General features: G+C 41.8%; 1 protein-coding gene across 2 annotated transcripts; it reads left to right on the top strand.

Annotated features, from left to right (window-relative positions):
• Nucleotides 1-8,215: 8,215 nt before the first annotated feature.
• CT45A10 (cancer/testis antigen family 45 member A10) lies at nucleotides 8,216-17,982 on the top strand. 2 transcript variants are annotated; one of them, XM_050776736.1, is made up of 5 exons: nucleotides 8,216-8,296; nucleotides 13,525-13,699; nucleotides 15,640-15,888; nucleotides 16,267-16,360; nucleotides 17,567-17,982. In XM_050776736.1, exons 2-5 carry the CDS (start codon nucleotides 13,531-13,533, stop codon nucleotides 17,664-17,666), a joined length of 612 nt encoding a protein of 203 aa, XP_050632693.1. In that variant the 5' UTR covers nucleotides 8,216-8,296; nucleotides 13,525-13,530; the 3' UTR covers nucleotides 17,667-17,982. The 2 variants fall into 2 exon arrangements, with proteins under 2 accessions (XP_050632693.1, XP_050632692.1); XM_050776735.1 differs by lacking the exon at nucleotides 8,216-8,296 and adding an exon at nucleotides 8,393-8,468 and having other exon boundaries at nucleotides 17,567-17,836.
• Nucleotides 17,983-23,517: the final 5,535 nt, after the last annotated feature.

The following is a 23,517-nucleotide window of genomic DNA, read 5'->3' as shown; positions in this document are numbered from 1 at the left end:
CATTTGTTTGTGTCCTCTTTTATTTCACTGAGCAGTGGTTTGTAGTTCTCTTTGAAGGGTCCTTTACATCCCTTGTAAGTTGGATTCCTAGGTATTTTATTCTCTTTGAAGCTATTGTGAATGGGAGTTCATTCATGATTTGGCTCTCTGTTTGTCTGTTACTGGTGTATAAGAATGCTTGTGATTTTTGCACACTGATTTTGTACCCTGAGACTTTGCAGAAGTTACTTATCAGCTTAAGGAGATTTTGGGCCGAGACAATGGGGATTTCTAAATATACAATCATGTCATCTGCAACAGGGACAATTTGACTTCTTCTTTTCCTAACTGAAAGAGCATCTTAAATCAGGCTATATTCCTGCCTCCAAAGTGCATGTTGCCCTGTACACAGGCTGTGCTCCATGGCTGACATCTCTGCACCTTTTCAGTTTCTTCTGGGGGTTAGGGGTCACCAGAGTTTGTCTCCCTGTAGGTGTCACACAGCACTGATGAGCCCAGCCAGTATCATTCATCTTTGCCCTCATCGTTAGGCCACAAATTTTCTGAGTGTCACCTATGCCCTGACATGGTACAGACTCTTGGAATGTTACACCTCCTTCACTCCTGCTGAGGATTCCAGGGAGTAGAAATTGCTCACCCCATTTTACTGGTGAGGAAGTTAGACCAAAAAAGATGAGGTGATGACCCAAGTCCCACAGTCAGTAAATGGCAAATCCAAATCTTGATAGTTGAGGACAACCAGACAGGGCGACCAGAGCCAGCCAATGTTTTTAAGAGCCTTGTTGAGGGGGGAATGACAATAACTTGTGTTCTAATGTCCCTGCCCCTGCTGTCATGCCAAACACAACCTGATGATTCTCAAAAGAGCTTTTGCTTTAAAGTAGGTCTTCTCTGATGGTGGAAAGCATGGTTGCCACAAGGTTTTGCCCACAGATCTGTAGGTGGTCCATGAATATACTTGATATTCTGCTTAAAGCTGACTTTCACAAGTGGGATATCCAATGTATGTAATGCATTAGTCTCAGAACCAGAATGAAGAAGTTTCTGAACAAGTTGTTACAGATCATAAAATTATGTATACAGAGATCTTTCCATTTGAGAAAGTTCCAAGTGCTCTGCAAGTCTTGTGAGGGAGATTAGTAAAAGTGATTCCCAAGGAAATGTAAAAAGGGGAATATAGATATTTGCCTTTTCCCAGTGTCTGCTGTGCAGCCAGCAGTGGGCTGTACAAAACTGTGTTTGAACTCAGACAGGTAGTGCCTGCATCAGAATTCAGCTTAGCCACTGCGGGTTTTCTCTGAACTGGGAAGGAAGGCCTTAGGATGGACTGGTGCCCATGGGACACTGGAATCTGTCATCTACAAGGCCGGAGCTTGCTAGCAGGTCCTAGAGCCTCAACATTGTAGTTTCCAAGGGGAGAGCCTAGAGCCCAAGAAGGAGTCTTACTGGAAGAGTCCAATCCAAGGGGCACCAACGTGCCCCTTGGCCAATCTCTTTAAGAAAGGGGGAAGAAAAGAAGATACAAAGAGCAGGTTTGGGCCTCCTATGGAAAAATATGTGCAAGATTTTGTAAACTGAGGGATTTGGAAAAATACATGGAAAGTTCTGTAGACTCCAGGTTTTACAGGGTCCAGGAGTGCTTTTCAAGGAAACTGAGCAGAAGTGCAGTCCCACAAAGCTGGCCCATGTCTAGGTAAAAGGGCTTTAAGGAATTCTGTGAACACAGGCTGAGGGCTCATCCCCTGTGCATCAGCTAGCAGGTTGGCAGCAAGACCAATCCCAGGCTGTGGCTGCTGAAGGAACTGGAGGAATAATGGGCTTCTGCCTTGGCCACCGCCAACTCCAGGATCGGCAGGGAGGATATTGTGGATGGAGGCCAAAAAACAAAAACAAAATCTCAAATCATATTCTTAGACTTTTCATCCAAGAAGGACTGATGATGCGATCACAGAAGGGGCAGTTGGAAGAAAGTTTCATGCTGAGGCCCCTGCTTCGTATTCCCAACCACACTTGGTGCCACCCACCTGTCCCTGTCCCATCCATCCCTGTGCTGAAGCCACTCTGGCCTCTTTGCCGTTCCTCAAACATGGCAGGCATGTGTCTATTTCTGGGCCTTTATAGTTGCTCTTTCCTCTGCCCAAATAACTGCTTCCCATTTTGTTCATTTTTCTTCATTTTATCTTATTTTTATTTTTATTTGTAGAGATGCAGTCTTTTTGTTTTGCCTAGGCTAGTCTTGAACTCTTGGTCTCAAGTAGTCCTCCTGTCTCGGCCTCCTGAAGTGTTGGGACTACAGATGTGAGCCACTGCTCCTGGTCATCTTTTTCATCTCTCCTTAAATACCACTGTCTCAGAGAGACCTTTTTGTCATCCAGTCTAAAGTAAGACCCTCTGTAATTTCAGCCCCTTGTTTTCACCATAGCACTACAACTTGCAGACAGTCTAATTGAGTCATGGTTCAGTATCTCATTTGTGGGCAGGCATTGCTACCTGACTACCTACCATCCATTCCACTTTCTTCCTCTCTATTGGAACCCTGATTTTGTTTTGGGCAGTCTTTTAAAAAAATATTTTCCGCCTTGGACTCCTTTTCAGTAAGGGTGGTCCTCTGACCCAGTTGTTGACAGTGAGATGTCAGCTGAGATGGTGTGGGAAGACCTCTGCTTTCAGAGCCACCCCACCTTCTTCCACTTCTCTCCTTTTTATATTCCGGGAAGAGTCACTCACGATGCCTGGATGTGGAGAGCGCTAATCCCCAGCCCTTACTTAGTGCTATGCAGTCACACTGGAGCCCAAGGCACAGGGGAAATGTGCACCTCAATAAACATATTTTCATAAATTTTTTTAACAATTAGTGTTTTCAGAACATTAAAGTTGTTGCAAAGATATTGAAAAATTGGAAAGTAGGTGCATAAACCTTACAATATTATTTTAAATTTATTTTTATTTACTATATAGCTATACTATATAACTGTATTTTTGTTATTTACTATATTTATTTTTGTTATTTACTATATATAGTAGATATATCATATATAGTACTATATATAATACTATATATAGTAGATATATGATATATAATATACGGTAAATATATAATATATATATTTTATATGTAAAGTAAATATATTATATATATTTTATTTATATATATATATTATTTTGAGACAGGGTCCTGCTCTGTCACCAAGGCTGGGGTGTAGTGGCATAATGTGGCTCACTGCAGAGTCAAACTCACAGGTTCAAACAATCCTCCTACCTCAGCCTCACAAGTAGTTGGGATTACAGGTGCACACCACCACACCTGGCTAGTTTTTATATATTTTGTAGAGATGGGATTTGCCATGTTGACCAGGCTGATCGGTCTTGAACTCATGGGCTCAAGCTGTCCACCTGCCTCGGCCTCCTGTAGTGCTGGGATTATAGGTGTGAGCTACTGTGCCCTCTTGCAAGATTATTTTAAATTGGAATATTTTATTTATGCTCTAAATATAATTTATTACCATCTTACTTTCTGGCTCTAATGCAAACAAACTTGTGATATTTTCAAAATATACTACTTTGTCGATCTCATTTTCAATGAGAAGAATTGCCATGTGTGACAATTTCTCTTGACCAAGTGATAATCTCAAGGGATTTTTATTCAGCTTCAGCTTACTGAAAGTTCTTTTTGCAGGATGCCACTGTGACTGGTATTGTTCAATAAAAATCTTAAGGCTAAATTTGGATAAGACTGTGCAAAGAGAGATTAGTGATTCAGTTTTACAAGATCCAAATGTGATGTTGTTGTGTTACAAAGTATTGATACTCTGTTCTGTTTTAAACCAATTATTGCAGATGAAACTCTACAAGACATATCAACAGAATACTTATAAGTACATAAGTGGCTTCCTTTGTAGATCAGATGTATGCATAGAAAGTAATATTTCTCCAGTTAAAGAGTCCAAACACTTTGTTTACTTTGTCATATCTCCCTTACTAATATGAAATTATGGCATTTATAAACTTCTGCCTCCCAAATCCTGGGATTACAGGCGTGAACCACTTATGAAAGCCACCAGTGAAAACTTCACTTTTAAGTGAAACGCAGAAGCATTATCCGATAATCAGAAAATGAGATACAGCACGTTCTCATTCATATGTGGGAGCTAAACAATGGGTACACATGAACATAAAGGTAGAAACCATTGACTCTGAGGACTCCAAAATGGAGGTGGAGGGGAGGAAGGGAGCAGGTCGGAGGGTTGAGAAACTGCCTATTGGATACTCTCTTCACTATTTGGGTGATGGGTTCAGTAGAAGCCCAAACCCTGGCATTATGCAATTATACCCAGGTGAGAAACCTGTACATGTACCCTTCCGGCATCAAAATTTTAAAAAGGTTGAAAAAGAAAGCTTCAGTTTTAAATCTTAAGCAGATATACATAAAATGGATTACTATACTGAGACACCTTTACAGGTTTCTATGTTAGTTTTTGGTATTAAGGCAGAAACCTGTTCCTCAAGCACTTTATTAATTATATATCCTCTTTGTACAAACATCCAAAATAGAAGACTGTCACTTTTCGTTCTATAACTGTGATTCTTCACTGCAGTCTTCTACAGCTTTTACAGAGTTAATGGTCCCTTATATCTGCCATTCTCCAATTGTCCTGGGTGGCAAAATGGCTGCCATAGTAAACTTTTCACTGATAAATAGAGTTTCTGGAAACATGCAGGGCTCGTTATTTAAGAGTGACTCCATTTGGGCACTCGAGTGGATGGCCTACAGGTTTTCTTGCAGTGTATACTAGAGTCTCCAGAATAACCCTAGGAAGTTGGGGAACTAGCATTTTCCAGAATTTTGGAAGCCAAAATACAAATATTGGTTTTCTCAAAAGCACTGCAAGTGGGAAGGAAAATCCATATCTAGACTAAATGTCTGTTCAGGTAAGAAGAAAGCACTTCTCTTTTTATAATAGAAGTGATCCATTGTAATCCACATACCAACTAGTGACTGTCAGATCATTCTGGAGTCTGGGGCCAAATTGGTGGCTTAGTATTGGTCTCCATTCTTGGAAGATTGTTCACTCAGCAATAACCGTAGCAAGGTTTGCCATGGTGAGTGGAAGTCCATGCTACTGCACATAATCTCCATCCCTGACAGTTTGACCACTTTGTTTGTTGAGCCCATAAGATTGTGACACAAGTGTTGGGGAAAGGGGCTGATTAATATCTAGATAATAAGTACCTTATCCATCCGATTATTAAAATTCTGCTCTGCTGAGGATACCCTTTGCTGAGAACTCTCATGAGACCCCAATATCTTCACATTGTATGTCCATTTGCAAAGGTCCGTCCACATATGTTTTTTTCTCAGACCTCCTTGTCACAAGTTTTTAATCATGTGTCCTCAAAGTCCCTGACAATTCAGCTAATAAGTGGGACACAGCCTATGCATGATACATACTTACACGTCTGGATATGTCTCCTCTAAGAAGGTGCACTGCTCAAAGTTCTTCCCTCTGGGAGGATTTCCCATCACCACTGTCCTTCAGGGCTGTCCCAGTCAGGACTGTCGTATGCAGCTATTCACTTATGGCTTGTGTGGCAGGCAGGATTCTAATTATGCCCCTCCAAGATTCCAGTCTCATGGTTATTCAATCAAATACGCATATGAGTACTGCTGTGGTGGTATTTTTTAATGCAAAAATGAGTATTTCACTTTGATAGCACTAGAAGAAACAAACAAAACAACTGTGTTCTTACTTCGAATGATAACAATGTTTAAGCTTCCTTATCAGTCAAATATATTCCAAAAGAAAATGTGTTCTATGAAGGTTCTGAAGCACAGGCAAATATTAACACAATAGGCCAAGAAGCTGTAATACTGAAAATGACTCTCTTCTAACAGGGTACTTAACAAACATAATTTTTAATTTTAATTTATTTATTTATTTTGAGGTGGAGTCTCCCTTTGTCCCCCAGTGACAATGGATCTCTGCTCCTTTGAAGTGCAGTGACGTGATCTCTGCTCACCAAAGCTTGCACCTCTCAGGTTCAAGTGATTGTCCTGCCTCTGTCTCCCGAGTAGCAGGGATTACAGGCACCCACCACTATGCCTGGCTATATTTTATAATTTTAATTTTAATTTTTTTACAAACATAACTTTTGAATTATAAAACCAGTGAAGTAATCCCTTCCAAATAATTGTGTCAAGAGTGAAACTGCTTGCTCCATTAAAACTCTAAAAATTTTGCTGTAATATTTTTTTGCCACTATAGACAATTCAAGTAAATTTTGCTGCACTTAAAATAAGTTGTGAAAGTGGAAAAATGGTCCAGGCGCAGTGGCTCACACCTGTAATCCTAGCACTTTGGGAGACCAAGGCAGACGAATCACTTAAAGTCAGGAGTCTGAGACCAGCCTGGCCAACATTGTGAAATACCGTTTCTACTAAGAATACAAAAATTAGCCAGGCATGATGGTGCATGCCTGTAACCCCAGCTTCTCGGGAGGCTGAGGAAGGAGAATCGCTTAAATCTGGGAGGCAGAGGTAGCAGTGAGCCGAGATCATGCCACTGCACTCCACCCTGGGCGACAGAGCCAGATTCTGTCTCAAAAAAATAAAAAAGGCCGGGCGCGGTGGCTCAAGCCTGTAATCCCAGCACTTTGGGAGGCCGAGGCGGGCGGATCACAAGGTCAGGAGATCGAGACCACAGTGAAACCCCGTCTCTACTAAAAATACAAAAAAATTAGCCGGGCGCGGTGGCGGGCGCCTGTAGTCCCAGCTACTCAGGAGGCTGAGGCAGGAGAATGGCGGGAACCCGGGAGGCGGAGCTTGCAGTGAGCCGAGATCGCGCCACTGCACTCCAGCCTGGGCAACAGCGTCAGACTCCGTCTCAAAAAAAATAAAAAAATAAAAAAATAAAAAAGGTGGAAAAATATACAAAGTTCCATATTAAAATGATTAATAGATGCAATATATTAAGGTTTCCCCTCCTTTCTTTTTTTCTTTCTTTCTTCTTTTTTTGTTTGTTTGTTTTTTACAGTCTCACTCGGTCACCCAGGCTGTAGTGCAGTGGTGCGATCGAAGGTCAATGCAGCCTCAACCTCCTGGTCTCAAGCCTCCCAAGCAGCTGGGACCACAGGTACACGCTCAGCTAATTTTTCTATTTTGTGTAAAGACAGGGTTTCACCATGCTGCCCAAGCTGCTCTTGAACTCCTGGGCTCAAGGAATCCACCCATCCTGGCCTCCCAAATTGCTGGGATTACAGGTGTGAGCCACTGCACTGCGGCCCTCATTTTTCTTATCAATTAACAATAATGGTTACCTTTAACAGATAGAGGTTGGCTATTTATTTATTTATTTATTTTTATTTGTAGACAGAGTCTCACTCTTTTACCCAGGCTGGAGTGCAGTGGTGTGATTTCAGCTCACTGCAAACTCTGCCTCCCCAGTTCAAGTGATTCTCCTGCCTCAGCCTTCCAAGTAGCTGGTGGGACTACAGGTGCGCACCACCATGCCTGGATAATTTTCTGTATTTTTAGTAGAGACGGAATTCACCATGTTGGTCAGACTGGTCTTGAACTCCTCACCTCAGGTGTTCTAGCCGCTTTGGCTTCCCGAAGTGCTGAGATTACAGGTGTGAGCCACTGTGCCTGGTCGGGGTTGACTTTAAAACACAACACCCTCAAATGAAAATTTCGGTTTCTTGTTGCTGTTTATTTTTCTTTGCTTTTCCTTTTTTCCTTTTTTCTTTTCTTTTTTTTTTTTTTTTTTTTTTTTTTTTGAGATGGAGTCTCCTGTATCGCCTGGGCTGGAGTTCAGTGGCTCACTGCTACCTCCATCTCCTGGGTTCAAACGATCTTCCCACCTCAACTTCCCAAGCAGTTGGGACTACAGGCGTGCGCTACCATGTCAGGCTGATTTTTTATTTTTGCGTCTTTCTTTCTTTCTTTCTTTCTTTTTTTTTATTTTTTTATTTTTTTTATTTTTTTTTATTTTTATTGGTTGGTTGCTTTGTAGAGCCGGGGTCTCACTATGTTACCCAGGCGATTTCATCCCGCTGTGTTGAGAAGGTTCTGTGTTACTCTGCTTATGTTGCTGTGCAGTTGTTACTAAAGGTCGCCTGTAGAGGGCGCCAGAGTCAGCGAAGGGGAGGGCTGCGTTTCCTGGTTCTCTGGGGCACGAGGCTTCTCCTCAGGACCCTGGCGCCCCCAACAGGTTCCCAATGTTCGGCTGGGGCAGGCACGCTGTGGCTGGCTATTTCCCTTCCTTCCATCCCCCTTGGGCCGAACGGATCGCTGCTTCTGGTGAGACGCCTCCTCATGCACATCACTCCCAGGTGCCCTAGGGGGCACATTTCCCACAACTCCCAGAGGGCAGGTTTCTAGAAACTACCACCACTAGGGAGGCGCCACAGGTTCACTGCCATTTTGTGAGGTGCCGCCGTCACTCCTCCAGTGAGGTCAGGACTTCAGGACTGTGAGTGGGCAGTTTTTCCCTGGATACTTTTAATTTCACCCCGGAAAGTGTCCTTTTTCCTTGGAAAGCATCTTTTCTGTGGTGTTCTCTGTCCGGTGTGTGGTAGGGCTCCCTTGGGGAAGTGGCTCCGCTCTGGGGACACCGCCATGGGAGCCTGTGTCAGCCATGGGGGAGCGTTTTCCGTGGGCACCCCATCTCGGCTATGTTGTTGGGCTGGGGGGCTTTTCTTGGGGGCCCCCTCTCGGTGATGCTAGGGACTTTTCCTGCTGAAATGACCTGAGCCCAGGGATGGGGGGCATGCCTGTGTCGGCCTTGGGTGCGGCGGCGTTTCTTTCCCGCTCAGTCGCCGTTCTGAGGGAGCATTCTGCCTTGGGGACCCTTTCTGTGCTCATGGAACGTGGTGGGGGTGGCTGTGCCCCAGACGCATGATCGTAGCCTTGTGGGGTCACTGTTGGGGGCTTTATCTCGACCCCCGAGGGACTCTTCCTTGGGTGCTGATGTCGGCCGTGGGGCGCATTTGTCCTTGGATGTTGCTCGCTCTCAGGTAGAATGTGTTGGCTTTTATTTGGTTCTGCTTTTCCCTGATGTAGACGTTTACTGTATGCTTTCTCTTGGTGCTAGGTTTCTAAAATTATTATCTGTGGGTGCTCTGTCCCGGTGCCGCAGGGGAATGGGGTGCTGTTCCTTGGATTCTCTAAGCCCATGGAGAGACTCAGGGAGCTCTGTGTCAGCCATGAAGGAGGTCATGTGACATTGAGAACGCTGTTCTGCCCATGGTTGGGGTGCGTTTCCTCGGTTGGTTGATCTCAATTCTGAAGGAACTCTTCGCGGGGATTCTATCTGACCTTTCAGCCACAGCCTCAGGTGTCTGTGTGGGAGTGGGGGTCCAGAAATATTCGAAGGTTCCAGCTGTGCCACATTGGAACACTCGCAATACAGTTAGTCTTTCATTCCAGCCACTCTGATGGGGGTGCAGTGATCTCTCCTTATGTCTACACTCGCATTTCTCTGCTGATTAATGAGATCGAGCACCTATTTAAAAATTGTTTTTATTTATTGATTTTTGTTTGTCTTTTGAGACGGGGTCTCCGTCTGTCGCCCAGGCTGGCTTGCAGTGCCACCACACCCAGCTATTTATCGTTTTTTTTTTTTTTTTCCCACCATTTTATGTGTTTATTGGTCATTTAACTTTGTCTTTTATGAAGTTCCTTTTCAGGTATTTTTCCCCAGCTTTTACTAAGATGTTTGCATTTCAAAAATGGATTTGTAGCTTCCATATAATCTGTATTTGAGTTATACACCCGTGCACACAGGCATATATGTACATATATAAAAATACATATACAATTTTAGTATCTTCTATAAATCTTTTTTGCTTTTACACGATCTCAATGATGTGTTTTAGATGAACAGATTCTCTTAATTTTATTAATCAGTGTGTTATTTATGGCTAGTGCTTTTTATTATTTTAAGAAACATTTTTGCCTCACCCAATGCCATTACGATAATATTCTTTTTTTATTATTATTATACTTTAAGTTCTGGGATACATGTGCAGAATGTGCAGGTTTGTTACATAAGTAGGCACATGCCATGGTGGTTTGCTGCACCCATCGACCTGTCAGCTACATTAGGTATTTCTCTAATGCTTTCCCTCCCCTAGCCCCCCAACCCCTGACAGGCCCCGCTATGTGATGTTCTCCTCCCTGTGTCCACGTGTTCTCATTGTTCAACTCCCACTTATGAGTGAGAACATGTGGTGTTTGGTTTTCTGTTCCTGTGTTAGCTTGCTGACACCGGTACCTTCAAAGGACATGAACTCATTCTTTTTCATGGCTGCAGAGTATTCCGTGGTGTATATGTACCACATTATCTTTATCCAGTCTATCATTGATGGGCATTTGGGTTGGTTCCAAGTCTTTGCTGTTGTGAATAGTGCTATAATAAACATACGTGTGCATGTGTCTTTATAGTCGAATGATTTAAAATCCTTTGGGTGTATACCCAGTGATGGGATTGCTGGGTCAGATGGTATTTCTGGTTCTAGATCCTTGAGGAATCACCACGCTGTCTTCCACAATGGTTAAACTAATATACACTCATGATGATAATATTCTAAGTTTTCTTCTAGATCTCCCAATCATCTGAAATAAATTCTCATGGAATGGAGTAAAGTCAGAGACCACATATATTTGATGTGCTTATTAGCCATTTGAGTATGACTCTTATGAAGTGAATCTTCAGCTTTTCCCCCCAAATTTTATTGGGATGTTGGTTTTTTAGAAATTGATTTGTAGTTCTGGATATATTCTGGATTCCACTCATTTGTTGCCAGATATAGATGTGTATGTGTGTGTAATTAATATATATTTTTATATATAACCTATACTATATAACACATAATATATAATCTATAAACATGCTTTGGTTTTCAGTATCTTAATAGTGTCTTTGAGGAATGGAAGTTTTCCATTTAATTATGTCTAATTAAAGAATTCATTCTTTATGGTTAGTGCTTGTTTATCCTCATTAAAAACATCTTTGCCTATTCTATAGTTGTGAAGACAATATCTTAAGTGTTTACTAGATTGTCTATCCATCTTTAACAAAGTTCTGTGGAGTGGGAAGAGGTAAGAGTCAAGGTTTGTATTTTCCCTGCATTTATCAAGTGCATTTATTAAAAGCACTGTCCTTTCCACAGTGATTTACAGCTCTTCTGTATTTTGTATTGCCAGATTGTTTCTGGCCTCTGTGTCCTCTTCCCTTTGGTATTTGCCTGTCATTGCTCTGATACCATACTGTTTTAATTACTCTACATTTATGGTAAATTTCATATATAGTAGTGCATTTCTACTAACTTAGTTCTTTTTGTTGTTGTTGTTGTTGTTTGTTTGTTTGTTTGAGACAGAGTCCCGCTCTGTCGCCCAGGCTGGAGTATAGTGGCGTAATCTCGGCTCACTGCAAGCTTTGCCTCCTGTGTTCATGCCATTCTCCTGCCTCAGCCTCCTGAGTAGCTGGGACTATAGGTGCCCGCCACCATGCCCAAGTAATTTTTCGTATTTTCAGTGGAGATGGGGTTTCATCATGTTAGCCAGGCTCTCCTGACCTTGTGATCCGCCCGCCTCGGCCTCCCAAAGTGCTGGGATTACAGGCATGAGCCACTGCACCTAGCCAGTTCTTTTTCTTAAAAAAACTTTGTCTTTTCCTTGACTTAAAAAAACTTGGCTTTTCCAAATCTTTAATTTGCATGTACTTAAAAAATGATCTGCTCGTCAATTTCCAGAAAAACTTTTGTTAACATGGTGGAATTTTAAATATGATTGCTATGATCATTCTGAGAGACTTGACAATAATGTCTCTTAATATTGTCTTCCGGCTGGGGGCGGTGGCTCACGCCTGTAATCCCAGCACTTTGTGAGGCCGAGTCGAATGGATCACTTGAGGTCAGGAGTTCGAGACCAGTATGGCTAACATAGCGAAACCCCGTCTGTACTAAAAATACAAAAATTAGCCAGGCGTCATGGCAGGTGCCTGTAATCTCAGCTACTTGGGAGGCTGAAGCAGGAGAATCGCTTGAACCCAGGAGGTAGAGTTTGCAGTGAGCAGAGACGGTGCCATTCCACTCCAGCCTGGGCGACAGAGCGAGGCTCCGTCTCACACACACACACACACACACACAAAGTCTTCCAATGCATGGAAAGAATATTTTTCTCCATCTACTGCAGTCTTGAATTTCTCTGAGTGATGTTTTATAATTTTTGTGTAGTACTCTAGCACATCTGGGTTAGATTTATTCTTAAATATTTGATGTTTTCGTACTGTTTTTAATGACATTTGAAATCTCATATTCTAATTTTTTGTTGCTATTAATTATACGGAAATGCCGTTGGTTTTTATTATATCTAGTAAGTTGACTAAATTTGCTTATTAAACATAATGATTTTATTCTTCTGCATTTTCTATGTACAGAACAATGTCATCTGTGAATATTGACAGTTTTATTTCTTTCCAAATTTTAAACCTATTATATTTTCCTGATGCTACTGCTCTTTTAGAACCTCCAGTAAATTGTTGAATGGATAGTGGACATCTTTGTCTTGTTTTCACACTCAGGGAGAAAATACTGATACGTCACTATGAAATATGACATTTACAATTTTTTTGTACATATGCTAACCAGAATAGGAAAGTTGCCCTTTTTTCTAAGTTGGTGATAGTTTTTATCATGAATGGACTTTAAACATTGACCCATGTATGAAAATGATCATGTGGTGTTTCCCTGTTTTTGTTGTCATCGTTGTTAATGTGGTTCATTACATTTATTGATTTTCAAATGTTAAATCAATGTTGTCTTTCTGCAATATACTCCACCATGGCTGATGTATGTCCTTTTTAAGTACTATTGCATTTTATTTGCTCACCTTTAATTTGGAATTGTTGTGTCTAAGTTCAGGGGTGATCTTGGCTTGTATTTTTGCCTTGATCTTGTAGTTTTTCTTTCTTCTAAAGTCCTTGGCAGATGTTGTTATCAGTTTTTTATCAGTCTTCTAATAAGAGTTCCTAATAAGGGTTAATACAGATTGGTTTATACATCTATTTGAATATATAAGTATAAATACTTATATATTAAATATATGTGATGTATAATATAATGTATAATATATATAATTGAAAACATAATGTATAGTAAGGGTTAATACAGATTGCTTTATACATCCATTTTTCCTAATAAGGGTTAATACAGACTGGCTTACACATCTTCAAATAGGTAATAATATTTTCATCTGTTTTTGGTTGATGACAGCTGCTTATTCCACAAGCATTCTGACTGATTTGGTTATACCATCTTTCTTCTTTTTTTACTTAGTGTACATTAAAATTAGGTTTCTTTTCCTGAGAACAGAGTGTTTGGTGAGACTTGGTAAATCTTGGCTCATGATTAAAAGTGAAATTAATGATTCAAAGTCTTGGTTGTATACACATATGAAGACAGTTTGCCATTTTGTGATTGTTAGATTTTTGTCATGAATGGAATATGTTCATTGATGTTTTTCAGGAAACAATGACCGATAAAACAGAGAAGGTGGCTGTAGATCCTGAAACCGTCTTTAAACGTCCCAGGGAATGTGACAGTCCTTCATATCAGAAAAGGCAGAAGATGGCCCTGTTGGCAAGGAAACAAGGAGCAGGAGACAGCCTTACTGCAGGCTCTGCCATGTCCAAAGAAAAGAGTAAGTAAGCCTGTCGTCACCTCCTCTTCATGCTGTATCCAGTGCAGTCAGCCTCCTGCCTCATCCCCTCCAGAGAAACTGTCCTTGTCAAGGTCAACGGTTTCAGCTGACATTGCCATTAATTTCTCAGCAGCATTTGACAGTTGTTCACTCGCTTCTTCATGAAAACCTTCTAGCATTTCCATTTTCCACAATTTTTTTTTTAAAATTTCTTGTCCATATTGGTGAATCCCTATCATTTTTTTCTTGAGATGGAGTTTTGCTCTTCCCGGTCAGGCTGGAGTCCAGTGGTGCGATCTTGGCTCACTGAAACCTCAGTCTCCTGGATTCAAGTAATTCTCCTGCCGCAGCCTCCCAAGTAGCTGGGATTACAAGCACCAGCCACCACACCCAGTTAAGTTTTGTAATTTTAGTAGAGATGGGGTTTCGTCATGTTGGCCAAGCTGGTCTCGAACTCCTCACCTCAGGTGATCCACCCACCTCAGCCTCCCAAAGTGCTGGGATTATAGGCACGAGCCACCGCCCCCGACCCCTATCATTCTTTTTTTTCTACCTTTCTTTTTCTTCTCTTCTCTAAATACTGTAAAAATTTTCTGAACCCCGACATCTCTCTCTCTCCTTCTATTCCACTCTGCCATGATCACTCACTGAGCTCCTGTGATACCTCCACGTTTCCCATTACTGTCCCCATCTAACCATACGCTCTAACCCTACAGCCAGTTCATCATGCTGGCATGTAAATCACATCATTGCATGTCACTCCTGAACATCCATCCTCAACTCTCCTAAGCACTCAGAACTGACTGTGAACCAGCTTTTGTCTGCAAGGTTCTGCATGGCCTGGCCTCTGTCACCCTCTTCTAACACGGGCCCATCATCTCCTGACTCTCTCAGCTTCTGTCCTTCCCAGTCCATCCCCACTCCAGTCCATCCCCACTCCAGTCCATACCCTTGGCCTCATGGCAACCTGGAACTCCCCCTCTGCCTCTGCGCAGGCAGCTCTGCTTCTTCCTTCAAGCCCTGCCTAAGGGTACATCCACAGAAGGCTCTGCACAACCAGTGAGAGCTCCTGGGGCTCCCTCTGCTGCTGTTGCCCACAGGCCTGTGGACGGCTTCCCTACCACTAGCCCAATGCCATTTGTTTCATTTGCTTATTGTGCTTGTACTGTCTGACCGCCCCATGAAGATGTGAGCTCCACAAGGGCAGGGAACGTTGCTCTCTGGGCTGTTTATTGCTGATCCCCAGCTACTAGCATGCTGCCTGCCACAGACGATGAATAAATGAGAGGTGTCAGACCTAGAGTGAAAAGAAAGTCATTTTCTGGGACAGAAAGGAAGGATGAGGAAAATCATACACTAAAAGGGATTTTTGGTGATGGAGTGCATATAGCACTTTCAGCAGTAATGGCCGCCTCTATTTTCTTGGAATATATTTGATGTAGAGAGGAGGCTGCTTGTGGTCTATCCAAGTTGTCTGGCTTCCAGCTAAGTAAAGCATGGCAGTTTGTAAGTGAATTTGAGAAATCACGATATCAAGTGAGATTTGCTGCTTTCAACTTGTAAAGCATAACAAGCTGAAACTATCCCATGAGTACCAGGGATCTGTGAATGTTGCTTTAGAGTTGTACTGTCTCACTTGGTTTCCATATCTATTCATAGGACCAGAAAATAAGAGGTGGTTTTATTGTATTATGTGTCCTGGCCTCAGTTCGTCAGGTCTGGGATTTCCCCCTGGTATATCTTCCCATTTATGAAATAAATAATTCCCTTAGAAACTGAGTAGCCCATAGATGTACCCAGAGGAGGGATGAAACACACATTTCTCACAGCTCAACTTCTCAGTTTGGTTTCCAGATCTGTCATTCATTATATCTATGTGGAGGGGAAAGAAAGTGGTCAAACACCAACTGATGGCTTTTTGTCAAAATCTGTTTCACCAGAGCATAAGACAGGACATGGTGTTCTACCAAGCCAGTTGGATTCTCAGATTGATGACTTCGCTGATTTCAGCAAAGATGGGCTGATGCAGAAACCTGGTAGCAATGCACCTGTGGGAGGAATCATTACCAGCAATTTCTCTGGAGATGACCTAAAATGCAGAGAAATAGTCCCTTTTCCCAAAAGCCAAGAAGAAATTAATGCTGATATAAAATGTCAATTAGTGAAGGAAATCCGAAGCATTGGACGAAGTAAGTAGTATGAGAATGTCTGTTTTATAAAACTATAGGAAGTCTCTCTTTCTATGATTCAAAAGATATCCATGTTACCTGTTGAGACTCATTCTTTGCCGGAATTGAGTTTGCCCATAATTTACGGTGGTTCCTCTTTTCTTTGACTAAAGCATAGTACACCTTTTGCTTTGCTTTTCTGCTTGGTTATGGTTAAAAGAGTTTCATTTGTATGTATGTGCAGGTGTCTTTTTATTATTTAGTTTTTGTATGTGCAGGTATCTTGATTTAAGGATTTAAAACATTTTAGCCTGTGAAGCATGATTGCTGAGGTATACATTCTCTTGTATTCTTCTTTATATTTGATAATACTGAAGGTTTTTTTTTAAACATCTTCAGAATACGAAAAAATCTTCAAATTGCTTGAAGGAGTGCAAGGACCTATAGAAGTCAAGAAACTATTTTTTGAATCCATCATCAAGGAAGCAGCAAGGTGAGTAGAAATAGGAACTGTCCAATTTCTTTAAGCACTTGGGTCCAATAGAGTACTGGGGGTGAGCGTGGGGGAACAGCCCCTGCCTTGAATTTCTCAAACCCTGGTCCTCACTCATAGTTACGGCTGTCTCCACAGTTACTTAGGCTAATGTTATCTGAATCTAACTCATTCTTCGAAGACTATGGAGACTTCCATTCTCACCATAGTCTGAGGTGCGCATTGTCCCTTGATTGACACTCTTTGTATTTGCTAGACTACCTCTTTTTAAAAAATGTGTGTAGGTACATAGCAGATGCATATATTTCTGGGGTATATGAGATGTTGTGATACAGACAACAATGTGTAATAATCACATCAAGGTAAATGGGGTATCTATCACCTCAAGCTTTTATCCTTTGTGTTACGGACAATCCAATTATAGTCTTAATTATTTTAAATGTACAATTAAATTATTACCTACAATAGTCACCCTATAGGGCTATAAAATACTACATCTTATTTATTCTATTTTTCTACCTATTAATCATCCCCACTTCCCACACCGTCCACCCCCACTAACCTTCCCAGCCTCTGGTAACCATCATTCTACTCTCTATCTCCATTAGTTCAGTTGTTTTACATTTTTGCTCCCACAAATAAGTGAGAACGTCTTTCTGTGCCTGGCTTATTTCACTTAACATAACGACCTTCGGTTCCATCCATGTCATTGCAAATGACTGAATCTCATCCTTTTTTATGTCTGAACAATACTCTATTGTGTATATGTACCATATTTTTTTTATCCATTCATCTGTTAGTGGACACTTAGGTTGCTTCCAAATCTTGGCTACTGTGAATGGTGCTGCAACAAACATGGGAGTGCAGATATCTCTTCGTACCCTGACTTCCTTTCTCTTGGGCATATACCCAGCAGTGGGATTGCTGGACCATATGACAGCTTCGTTTTTAGTTTTTTGAGCAACCTCCGTACTGTTCTTCATAGTTGTTGTAGTAACTTATATTCCCACCAACAGTGGGTGAAGGTTCCCTTTTCTCCACACCCTCGCCAGCATTTGTTATTGCCGGCTAGACTACCTCTTACCGTGCAGATACATTTCTGTTTCCATGCTGACTGTTACTTCATTTTTGTATCCTTCAAAATGCTTCCTACAGCATAGGTTCTTCGGCTATCTTTTGGTTAATGACATGTCTCTTTATTTTCAGATATATAAGCCGAGACTTCGTTCAGCTCCTTGAGAAGAAACTGGAGCATATGATTTGGGAGTACTTGTCCATGGAGGATTATGACAACTCAAATGCATAGTCTCATTAATGATTGAGGAGAGAAAAGGATCAGATTGCTGTTTTCTACAGTGGAGCAGGATATTGCTGAAGTCTCCTGGCATATGTTACTGAATCAAATGGCCTTCCAGAGGCTAAGAAATGTCTGTTAGTAAAACTTGTTCTTTTTCCCTAAGCATTTCATTTGAAAGAATAACTTGTTTTTTGGTTGTTTTGTATTCCCACCTATGCTGGTAGATATTATTAACCCATTAGGTAAAGACTATTACAGTCGTGGTTTCTGCAGCAGCTCACATTGTTGTAGCTGGTATTTATAACTGCCTTCTTTCACTACCCATTTCGCATTCCCTTTGCCCTGAGATAGCATGTCAGTTGGTCATGGTGCTTGGCCTGGCAGGATGACGCAAACCTTCATCAAACCTTCATTATGGAAGAGTCTGAACCATTAGATATCCTGTCTTCATGGGGTTGCTGTGATTTTCCATTAACTCTAATTGCAAACACGGGAGGACTAAGAAGCTCTCTAGACATATCAGACTTACTCTTCCTGAGCCCCTAGTGTAGTAGAAACCTAATCTCTTTTTTTTTTTTTTTCGGTTTTCATCACCCGAGCCAGTAGTGGACCCCCTACTTTGTCTCTTGGTTGAAAGGAATGAAGAGTTCAAAGTGGTCAGCTGGCAGACACAATTTTCATTTCAATGGAATCATTTTTGATTCCCCTGTTGAAAAAATGTCTCAATTTGTAACTAAGACCTCTAGTTCAACAGAGCCAAAAGTTGGTTACTTGAGAGCAAACTTTGCTTCTTGAGCACAAAAAGAAAAATTTGGCTACTAGATACCCAGGAGTAATAGTGAGAGGAGGCCCGAATCTTGCCTCTTTCATTCCTGAAGACATAGGTGTTGCTATGGGAGAAATAGTTCCTTATACTTAAGGCTGGGATACAGCATTGCCACCTCTGAGATTGTCAGCCAAGCTCCTCAAGGCACTGCCACAGAGTAGAACTACAGTCAGGCTTTAAAGATCACTCCACTGTTCTATTTAGCCAGCCACTTCAGGATGTTGAGGAACATCACAAGACTAGTGAAATCCATTAGCATGAACCCATTCCCATACTTCATTTCCTGTAAAGTGAGTTTCATGTTGAAAACTGGTGCAGTGTGGTATACCATGATGGTGGACACAGCCTTTCCTAATACCACAGTATTGATTTTCTTGAAGTACCGTGGGTGGGAATGAAAATCCATATGCAGAATAAGTGTCTATTTGAGCAAGAACAAAGTGATGCCCCTTCAATTGTGGAAGCAGACTCAAGTAATCACAGTGCTACCTGGAAGCTGAGTGACCACTCTGGGACATGGTGCCATACTGGGGACTCAGTGTTGGTCTCTACTGCTGGCAGATTGAATAGTGAGGAGTGGCTGTAGTGAGATGGACCTGGTAAGTGAAAGTTCATGTTGCCAAACCCATGAATAATCTTTATGTCAGCCACCATAATGATGATGCACCATTACTGCTTAGAAGATAGAAGGGTGCACCTAAGGAGTTATGGAGGTGGCTCAAGTAGCTTAGAGTGGCCTCAGCCAAGACCGCAAGTATACGGCTACCTCAGTTCTACAACTTTAAGAAGTTAGACCTGCCCATAACCCAAATGAGCTTGAAAACAGTTTCTCTCTGAGTCCTCAGTTAGTAAGCAGCCTTGTTGATACCTTAACTTTGATTTTGTGAGATCCTAAGCAGAGAAACCAATCCAGGCTGCATGGATTTCTGATCTGCAGAACTGCTTATATGTTTGTGTCATTTTAAGCTGCTGAATTGGGGATAATTTCTTTTGCATTAGTTACAAACTTAATACATGTGGTGCCTGCGTATTCTGAAGTAACAAATGAAAATCAGGCATGATGTTTTTTATTTTCTAGTCAACTGGTCATAGGGAACTCCACATGAGACCACAGGTGCAGGATTAGGGAAGCTTCTCTTTTTCTGGGCCCCGATCCATGCTAGCAGGGTTTCAGTCACTTGTCAGTGGGTCACGATACTGTACAACATTGAGGTATACGTGAAAACAAGCATCTGTTACACAATTTGTTTTTGTGTTCCTTATTTAGTTGTAAGAAAGGCAAGATATAGGAACTTGCTGTTCACCTTATAAGCACCATCTTGACATGCCAGACTACTAGACTGTTAAACGTTTCACTCAGTCAGAAGGCCCCTGATTTCGTGTGAGAATTATTTCTCACATAATGTCTTGCAAGTGTGTTGCTAATGTGTCTGGATTAGTTGCTACCTCCTGCTCCGTCAGCATAATGTCATCAGGGCAAAGAATTGTGCCACATCTGGTATAAGGGAATGGTGGTCAAGGTCCCTTAAGGACTCAATTAGGATGTAAGCCTAGAGAGTTGATACAAGCTTGAAATAGGAGGTGAAAGTACATTGCTGACCTTTCCAGCCGAACCCAAACTCTTGTTTGTGATAATTATTGAAAGAGAAAAAAAATTCACCTAATTGACATGATATATCAGGTTCCCAGGGTTGTCACGATTACTAAAGTAACAAAATCACCTGGAGCACAGCAGCTGGAGTTGTAACAACAATTTAATTAAGTGATCTCAGCTCACTGCAACCTCCACCTCCCGGGTTCAAGCAATTCTCCTGCCTCAACCTCCTGAGCAGCTGGGACTGTAGTTGTGCACCATCACACCTGGCTAATTGTATTTTTTAGTAGGGACAGGGATTCACCATGTTGGTCAGGCTGGTCTTGAACTCCTGACCTCAAGTGATCCACCTGCCTCAGCTTCCCAGAGTGCTGGGATTATAGGCGTGAACCACTGTGCCTGGCCACAAATCCATGTATTTCTGCACAGGAGAAATAATTCAGTTGAAAGGGATGGCTGAAGAATCACCAGCCTGTGTCCTTCAAATGCTTGCTGTTACCACGTTACTGCAGTCCCTCCAGGAAAGTAGTGTTGCTTGTGGATTATGATTTTAATAATTAGGGCAGTTCTAGTGGCTTCAACTTGGCCTCTCCATCCATAGCATCCCTCACTCTACAGGTCAGGGAAGCAATGTGGGGATTCTGCCAGTCACTGTGTATGTTCCCAACTATGCATTCTGAAACTGGGAAACAATCAGAGGGTGGATTCATGGACCAACTTAGTCCACTGTACATTGAACCTGATGTAAAACCACATGATTAACAGAAACAGCTCTTATTGGAAGAGCATAGTGACATTTTCAGTATCCTGTAATTAGTACCAGTTCAGAGTCTTTATCAAGTAATCCCTGATAATTCTGATTACTTTTCCACCAAGCACTGCCGCAGTAAGAAGTGGGCACAGATCTGTTGAGGAAGGTCGGGACGATGATTAACAGCATAGTTATTAGACAGTGCAGCATCATCTTTCCTGAAGGGCAAGCCTGCAGTAATGTCTGAGTAAAGAAGAGAGCTACGGCAAACTCCTCACAGATTTCTGGGCTCCCCATACAAAGTACTTTCTTGCAGCCTTGGTGAAAGTCACGTCCTCTGGACCTACCAGTGTGGCTGAGCAGTTCTTCCATGATAAATTCACTCTAACATTCCAGTGTCCTTAAGCCTTTGTAATATACCAAGGAAGACCTTGAATTTCTCCTTAATTAAGGATAGTCAACATTTGCTTCCTTATTTAAGTCAACCAACCAAGCAAACTGCTAGAGCCATCCTTATCCTCTCAAAGAGAAACACAGAATCCAGAACCTTGGCTTAATGACTCTATATCAATAAATTTGGTGTGTATCAAATTTATTTTTTTTCTACCTTCATACCCCACCGTCAAGAAGCATTTCCACACAAAGTCCCTAGGTTTCTGCCTATTAACATTGGAAAAAAATCTGTAGTTGTTATAGTAAATTCTACCCTTACTAATGGGTTGCAGTATGTACCCTCTAGTTTGAGGCTGGTGGAAACTTGAGTTTTACAGGGTTTTAAAGGAAGTAAAGGTGGTAGGTGCAGTTTCTCAGGAGGGTCAGCAGTATCCTGCAAGGCCACTACCTCAGACGAGACTATTGCAGGTTCTTCAGGCAGAGGAGAAATAAACTCCTCAGGCGGGAGTGAAGGTGTCTTTTTACTTTTTTACACCTTTTTTTAGGTGTCTGAAAGACATATCTCACAGAATTTAGGGGTTCAAGGTACCCAGCTTCATCAAAGTCTGCATATATGTCACATTAAAATATTCAGGATCCCATTCATTCCCAACAAGTGCTCTAACATGAACAGAAGAGACCTTGAGAGATTAGGAATTGCATTCGTGTTGTAATTCAGCCAGCCGCAAGATTCAGCTTTGGACTTGGTTTTCCCAAATATCCGTTCTGCGGCTATAGGAGATAATGGGTTCTTTCATGGACACTTTCTAGTTCTTTATGTGCATCTGGATATGGATAAGGCTTTAAGGACCTGATGTCATAATTTTCTTTTCCTATGTTCTCCAGCACATTTAGAGGCAACCGGTCATCTCCATTATACTTCTCATTTTCACTACTACATTATTTTTTGTAATTTATTTACTTATCCATTTATTTAAATTTTGAGAAAAAGTGTCTTTCTGTTGCCCAGGCTGGAGTGCAGTGGCATGATCCCGGCTCACTGCGACCTCCGCCTCCTGATCCCAAGCGACCTTCCCACCTTAGCCCCTAGAGTAGCTGGGACTATAGGCCTGCACCAATATAGTAGGCTGTTTTTATACTTTTTAAAATTTTTATTTTATTTTACGTTCCAGGATACTTGTTTACGGAAATCACCTACTTGGTCACCTAGACGCTGGCATTCTTACAGGTGCTTGAGTGCGAGTAACTAAAAGTGATAATTTGAGAAAATCCCTTGCCACTTCCTGCCGTAGACTACCAGTGCCCTTTTACCATTAGAAACAGGGTCATGAAGGCCTTTAAAACAAATCAGATAAATGAGGGAACTCCAGAAACCCAGAACAATTTCAGAGAATTTCTTCTTAAAATTCTATTCTTCTGAAATCACACTTATTACCAAAATCTATATCAATCAACCTTCAACCAGGAAAGCAGAACCAGTAGGCGATAATATCTGTGTGTGAAGATTTTTCATAACGAAAGGGCCTTCTGTAATGGCAGGAACTCATTAAGCAGTCCCTGTAAGTTTGCTGTCTCCTCATCTGGTGCTGGAACAGGGCAGCATGCAGAAGAAAAGATTATATGCAGACTGCACCCACAGATATGAGCTGGAAACCCTTAGGAAGACTTACTAAAATCCGTGTTCTTCCTTTTTCTCTGACCTTGGAGGACAGGGGACTATGCAGAAGCTGAGCCCTTCAGAGCCGAACTAAATGCACAAGGTCCTTTACTCCTGTCTCAGGTTAGATGTCTCTTCCTCAGAGAGGCCTTCCTTGACTACCAAGTTCAAAGTACCATCCTCTCTTGTTCCCTCTCTTCACCTGATTTCTGCTTTGGGTGAATAACATGTTCTGTAGTTGCTCTGGTTGTTTAGTGCATTTCCCCTCCACTGGAATGTAAGATACACAAGAACAGTTTAGTTCACCGCTTTTTTTTCATGCCTAGATTAGTGCCTGACACTTAGAGGGTTTTTAGTCAATACTGAATAAATGAATTAATTCTTTTACTTTCACAACAATCCTAGGGAATAGCTGCTGTTATCATCCTCTGTTTACAGAAGAGGATTTGGAAACACAGAGAGGTTAAGTAACCAGTGTCAGCTTATAGGCACATAAATGCATACCTGTAGCAGCACCTCATCTCCAGTTCTGTCTTGAATCCAAAACACTTTCCACTCGTCCAGTGCAGCCTCCTCATACTCTTCAGCTTTAGGCTCCTCCTGATACACAGCCTCCCATTGTGTTCTACTCATCACATG

The sequence above is a fragment of the Macaca thibetana genome, chromosome X, assembly GCF_024542745.1.
Source record: "Macaca thibetana thibetana isolate TM-01 chromosome X, ASM2454274v1, whole genome shotgun sequence".
Lineage (NCBI taxonomy): Eukaryota > Metazoa > Chordata > Mammalia > Primates > Cercopithecidae > Macaca > Macaca thibetana.
This window is presented reverse-complemented; position numbering and strand designations above follow the sequence as displayed.